At 40.3% G+C, this 6,719-nt stretch overlaps 1 protein-coding gene across 6 annotated transcripts in view; it reads right to left on the bottom strand.

The window, feature by feature from the left end:
* Nucleotides 1-248: 248 nt before the first annotated feature.
* MDH1B (malate dehydrogenase 1B) overlaps nt 249-6,719 on the bottom strand; it is a 34,157-nt gene continuing 27,686 nt past the window's right edge. For 5 of the 6 annotated variants that reach the window (XM_057745941.1, XM_057745937.1, XM_057745940.1 and 2 more), the window contains 3 exons: nt 5,875-5,955; nt 2,988-3,050; nt 249-1,221 (listed from right to left, as the gene is read on the bottom strand). In XM_057745941.1, coding sequence (XP_057601924.1) covers nt 1,193-1,221; nt 2,988-3,050; nt 5,875-5,955 — 173 coding nt within the window. In that variant the 3' untranslated portion in view covers nt 249-1,192. Of the gene's footprint in view, nt 1,222-2,987; nt 3,051-5,874; nt 5,956-6,719 lie in introns of those variants that run through there. The other variant, XM_057745939.1, reaches the window with a different exon arrangement.

The following is a 6,719-nucleotide window of genomic DNA, read 5'->3' as shown; positions in this document are numbered from 1 at the left end:
GCCACGTGCCCCGCTGTGTGTTGCAGAGCACAGGCGATTTCACCTCCAGTTACGCTCTTCGTGGTCTCACCCCTTCGGTTGAGAACCCCACAAGAAGAGGCAGGGGAAATGGTGGGATTAGGGCGTAAAACCTTATCTGAAGTCCTTAACACTGAGCTTTCTCCACAATAAATGAGGTGCTGACTTCGGAAATAAGACAAAGTTACTCACGGTTTTCAAATCATCAACTTTATTATGATGGTATAGAAGCAATGTAGAAGCATCTGAAAGCTCCCTGAATTTTCAGAAAGCAGTTTGTACTTTAAGCACCATTTAAAATTATAGAGAAAGCACAGGTAACAGCAGTTTTTAACACCACTCCTGGTCTTTCAAAAAGTTCCTAATTGGCATTTGTAAACAGTCTAATTAGCCTGAAATACATGAGTAGATGGGTATGACTACTACCGCTTTAATAAAAGACTAATTTTTTCTTAAATCATGCAATTATAAGGTAAAATACTATGCTTTTCTTTCAAAATTCCATTTACTCAGGCAATATATGGTGTCAAGAAACAGAAATCTATTCAATATAGACTAAAATAAAGGCAAATCCAAGGAAAAACAATACACAGCCGGGAGTGGCTCTGAAGACCTCACAGGCAGAACTCTGTGGCCTTCTCTTGTTCGCTGCCATTACCATCACTCAGACAGCAACTTACTCATTCATCTTTTCTCAGTTCAAAATCTTTGAGAGAGCAAGAGGAAACTCTGATTGTTTCTCCTTGAGTCAGGTGTATCCAGTCTGGCCCAACCAGTTGAGGCCAAGGTGGTAAGGACATCTGAGCAAACACAGCCACCTAGGCCCACGTCTTAGGTATGGCCTGCAGGAGGAAGAGGTTCTCTCAGATGTGTGGACAAGGATGCAGTGACTGACAACTCCATTTTAGTGTAGTTTATAAAACAGCAGTTGACACCAAGCTACTTAGAGAAAATGCAATAATAAGCAAACACATAAATGGATTCAGGTAACATAAAATGATTAACCTCTGACTTTTTGTGTGTGTGCTGTCACTGTTGTTTAATTGTCTCACATAATATTACCTGAGACTGAAGTAAATCTTTCAAATTATTCTTCCCTAAATACAGACATTCATGGGTCTTTCCATATTTATTACACTACCAAATAATTTTACAGTTGATCTAATTTGATCTGTTACTGTTCCATAGATATGCCTTCAGAATCTGTAAAAGGAAAGAAATGAAATGATGTAAGTATTTAAAAAATATGTTAGTAACATGTTTTTATTAGCTTTTCTTTGGTACGCTCTTCCTTCTATTTACTGGATTCCTCTATTCAATCTAATTCAATAGCTGATAGAGTGTATGTGTAAGAAGGATGTTAAGAGGGAAATTAAACTACATGATCATCATTAGATATTTTCATAAGGAGAAACTATTCTGGCCACTTTCCTAACCTTAATCTATTTCTATGTGCAGTCTCTCTTGGCTCCTTTGCTTCTCATTTTGAATTTTTTTTTTTTGCAGCTATATTATCAGTTTCGTTTCTTCTTTTGGCCCTGCTTTTCTTCTATGCACCAATTCTACTTCTCCATGGCTAGCCCCACTCCGAAGCCCACCACCCTGCACATTTTCAGATTGAAAGGTGCAATGGATCTGTTCATCTTATTGGATATTTAAATGAAAGTGTCAAGCCGTGGGTGAATATCCAGATTGGTCAACCACAAAGAAACCTGCATCTGCTTTGTTTGCAGTTATATCATGACAACTCAGTTACAATCTTTGAAAACCTGGACCTGCAGATATACTTGTGTCCATTTCCTTACTTACTCATTCTGAGGGAAGGATTCGGTTGTCATGGTCATAGCCCTGGTTATAAAAGCAAGAAGGCAGGCTCTAGAGATTCAGCGAACAAGGCTGAATTTCCAGGGATGTGGGAACACGGAGGGTTTGAGAAGAACTGTATCACAGGGACACTTGACCTCTTTACCCAGTTCCATTTATAAAAGGAAAGACCACCTTTTAACGTTAACATTTGTCTACCACCTACGCTGTGTGTGTTCTTGACTGTGTGGCTTTTCTGAGCTGGTTTGAGGAATCAGATCTAAAAAATCCACTGTAGTAAATAGAGAATTAAAATAATGGAGTTTTTAGTATTTAAAGCACATTAATTTTTGCAGTTATTCTCATTTTCTCCTATCTTCTTCCTTCTACTCCAAGTGTGTCTGAATGCCTTGCCCTCTTTGAAAGCTGCAAGATGCCAGATCACTTTTACATGGTGTCATGGATAAGCCACTGTCAGGGGCAAATGGGTGTCTAGCCAAACAGCTCAGTGTAGCATCTTTCTACCAACCTCCCTATGAAACTTGGTCCCCACAAAATAAATCACTGGCAATGGTTCAGTGTTTGCCAGCTCCCTCCTGTACAAAGAGTTTTAAGTAAAGTAGTAGTAAAGATGGAAACAGACTAGATTATTATCTTCTGGATCTATAACTCGTATAAGCAGATTTAGAAAATATATAAGCCTCTATACAAATATATACAAGATATATATATACGTATGTATATATAGAAATTCTCAGATTTTCCCTGGTATAGAGAATTCTAACTTGGCTTTGTCAGGGTCTTCCTTTCTCCCACATTCTGATGAGGATCCTGACTTACCACGTCAGCTATGTTGAGCTTTGTAATGAAGAATTGAGAAGAAAAGGTGAGAAGGATGAGACACAGAGACTGGAGCTGAAGTTAAGAGTATTTGGGGAGAGTTTGGGGTAAATGTGACACAGAAACAATTTCAGTATTAAAAAAAAATTTCCTTCCATCCTTTATCCCTCCTTCAAAGTGTTTATGAATAAAAGTAACAGAGTTATTTAAGAATTACCTCGGTTGCTGGACTGTGTTCTCTGACCACCAGGTCACTCTCTAAGACTGAACAATATGTGTCATGACCATTAGTACCACAGAGGTTGTTTATCAGTTGACAGACTTACCATCTGACAAAATTAGATCTTTTTCATCATCCGGCATTAGATCAGAAAACAAATCTTTATAGTCTGCAACCAAAATTAGATAAAACATAATGGGTTTAGAATATAACTAACAGCCTGTGAGATGTTCTGCATGAGTGCTTTTCAAACTTTGTTGACCATAACCCATTGTAAAAAAACAAAATACATTTCACATTCCAGTCTAGCACCTGCACTTGTGTGCATACAATGGAAACAAAACGTTACATGAAAAAATACTCACCCCTTTCTAATCTATTCTTACCCTTCTCTTATCTTTTCTAATACCTTTTTCTTTCTATTCTTTTCTAGCTCATTGGAAAAAATTCTGCTCTCCTTACTTATCCTTTTATTCTCAGTCTTATTCTAGTTCAAGGAAAAATGCTAGTTGTTAAATCCATTTCATGATCCACTAAATTTTTTTCACAACCCACCTACTCCACAATAGGGAAAGCACTATATCATTATATTTGATTCCAGTATTCATTGAACAAACAGCCCCCACAACAACCTGAAATTAACCCATTTTCTCCACTTAATTACCACCAAAGTTCTTTATGTTAGTTAAGCCTAAGAGCCTAAAATCTGAATGACCAACTTAAATCATTCTGATGCAGAGACTAGGGAATACATACTCGACAATTCGGCTTTTCTCCCTCCACCCTGGGAAGTTGCTGATCATTCCCTCATGACAGACCTTACAGCTTTTCTGTTCTCTCACAAGGGCCTCAGTGCCCTCCCTCCTTTCTGTGAGTGTTATCACCAGCCGGGCCGATGGGAATGATAGTGCTGCCAGATACCTAGATACACTGTCTAACTGCCTCTTAAGATATGTATTCTGGCTGGAACTGTATTCACCATGCTCCTCTGCATAGCAATGTGGGCTGCCTGATCATCTTCCGGAGGGTCAGTGATGAAACTAAATTAGTTCCCTAAGCCCACCCCCATCAATTTCATGCTCTGTCCAGCCACTCACCAGCCAGGTTCTGGAGCCCTCCACCAAATATTCAGCCAAACAACAGATGGCCTCTACCTACCTTTTCCAGCTTTCTTCATCCTTTTTGGATCCCCTCCTCTAGCCCAGCTGCCCTACTTCTCATCTTCCGAATAGAATCTGATGCTGCCTCTGGTTCACACTTCTGGCCATGCCTTGACCCGTGAAGTGCCTGCTTTGCCCCTGTTTTTCCTTCTGGTGGGACATCTTTCACAAGCTCTTCCCTACTCGCCCCTCTGCTTGCACACCTCCTTTTCACCAAATTACATGAGTAATTCCTACCCCTCCTTCTAGACTCAGCTTCCATTTCATCTCTTCCTGAAAGCCTTTCCTAGCACTCTCTATGTCAGGAGATCCACCTATGTGGTCCCACTATACCCTGGGCCTCTCTCTAGCATAACACTCACCTCTCAATAAGGCAATTTTCACTTTGCTTTGCAGTCTCCCACGCTAGACTGTGAGCACTTTGAGGGCAAGGACAACATTTGATGTATATGTCCCTAGCACCTCTTACGGTTTCTTTTTTAACTGTGGTAAAAACATATAACACAGGACTTCCTACATGGTGCAGTGGTTAAGAATCCACCTGCCAATGCAGGGGACATAGGTTCGAGCCCTGCTCTGGAAAGATTCCACATGCCACGGAGCAATTAAGCTCGTGAGCCACAATTACTGAGCCTGTGCTCTGGAGCCTATGAGCCACAACTATTGAGCCTGTGTGCTGCAGCTATTGAAGCCCATGCACCTAGAGCCCGTGCTGCACAATGAGAAGCCACTACAATTAGGAGCCCACACACCACAATGAAGAGTAGCCCCCACTCGCAGCAATTAGAGAAAGCCCATGTGCAGCAACGAAGACCCAACGCAGCCAATAAATAAACATAAATTAATTAATTTAAAAAATCAACAACAACCAAACAAAACAAAAAAACATATAACACAAAATCTACCTTCACAAAATTTCACATCTATAGTACAGAACTGTTAACCATATGCACATTTTTGTAGAGCAGATCTCTAGAAATTTTTCATCTAGCGTGACTGAACCAGCACAGCTTCTGAATAAATAAATAAATGCCTATTGGATTATCTTTTTCATTATTATTATTATTGGCTGCATTGGACCTTAGCTGTGGCACACGGAATCTTCGCTAAGGCATGCAGGATCTTTCACTGTGGCGCAGGGGCTCTGCAGTTTTTGCCACGCAGGTTCTCTAGTTGAGTCGTGCAAGCTCAGTAGTTGTGGTGTGCAAGCTCGGTATTGTGGCACGTGGGCTTAGTTGCCCTGAAGCATGTGGGATCTTAGTTCCCCAGTCAGGGATCCAACCCGTGTACCCTGAATTGGAAGGTGGATTCTTTACCACTGGAACCATGGAAGTCCCCCTATTGGATTATCTTTAGCCATGTTAAGTCTCAACTAGATTTCAAGATATTATTAAATTTTTCTCCTTTATACATTACAAGGATGTTTTCTTTCCTTGTGTGTTTCTTGATTACTTATTTTCTTTCCTCGTGTTCTACCTTGCCCTGTTTCATCGAGATTTTTAATTCATTGTGTGTCTTGGCATTTACTTTTTCATATTCTCATTGCTCCTTTTCCCCAGACATGTCTGTGAGGCAACAACTCCCTTACTGTGGACCCTGGTGTCTCTCACAGTGACCAGCATCTGAAAGGTGCTCAGTGAATGCCTGGTACTTTCCTTCAAAGATTTCAATAGATTTTTAACAATGATCTTATTTTTGAGTATAGGATGAAGGTGATGAAAGACTTAACTCCCACTTTTTATGGCTAATAGATGATCAAATTCCTTTCTTTGAAATTCAGCATTAAGACCTAGATAAAAAGGGCACTTTTTTTTTTCCAAGTGATATACCTACCATCTGAGACTTTCCGACGTTCCTGGTTGTCATTTGTGGTGGGTACGGTAGTCTTTTCATCTTCCTTGGCTAAGTCAGTTTCTAAAAGTCAGGAAATTAAGTGTTAAATTAATTGCAAAGGTTAAACAAACCTCATACATGAATCATTTCATTGATATAGTAATAAGCAGAGATCTCCAAACTCTGCAAAGTTCTGATTAGTTTCAATGCTCTGACCTTAGAATCTCTGGAACAGTGTTTTGGGCAAGGTCCAATGGTCCAAAGGTTTCAGAGTCGAGATCAATTGAATGAACATATATATATGCCTTGACTTTTGTTAATAAAAACAAAGCATAAAGTTAGGTCATTTTCTTTCACAAAACCTTCTATAATGCACGTGTTACGGGAAATTTAGGGCTAACTGCAGGTCAATGGAGTCAAATTTAAAGTGACTGCCTTATAGCTCATTATCGTAAGCGGAATTTGCAACTCTAGTCTGCCAAGCCGGAGGAGAGGGCCTTAAATTCTGAGAATAAAAGAGTTAGAGGTAAAACCAACTGCTCACTGGATTTCTGTGCCCACCCCCTCTGCCTCCATGCCGCCTTGGGACTTTGGTTTGGCCCACTTCTGGTGACTTGACTACCAGCCAGAACCGGGTCTGAATTCCCAAAGCCCACTCTCTGCCCATAATCTCTTTTGCTTGCAGTCTCTCTGCCCTTCCTCCTGCTGCTGGCACTTTGACCTCATTAAACCCTTTTGGGTCCTGTCTCCTGCCAGCTTCGTTTTGCTAGTTAATCCATTCTGAGGGGCAGCAACTGTTTTAATTGGCTGGAATCTGTACCATACTTATTGTTAAATATTTTCAA

This window comes from Hippopotamus amphibius, chromosome 8 (genome assembly GCF_030028045.1).
Source record: "Hippopotamus amphibius kiboko isolate mHipAmp2 chromosome 8, mHipAmp2.hap2, whole genome shotgun sequence".
Lineage (NCBI taxonomy): Eukaryota > Metazoa > Chordata > Mammalia > Artiodactyla > Hippopotamidae > Hippopotamus > Hippopotamus amphibius.
The sequence above is the reverse complement of the archived record's forward strand: the minus strand, read 5'-3'. Positions and strand labels throughout refer to the sequence as shown.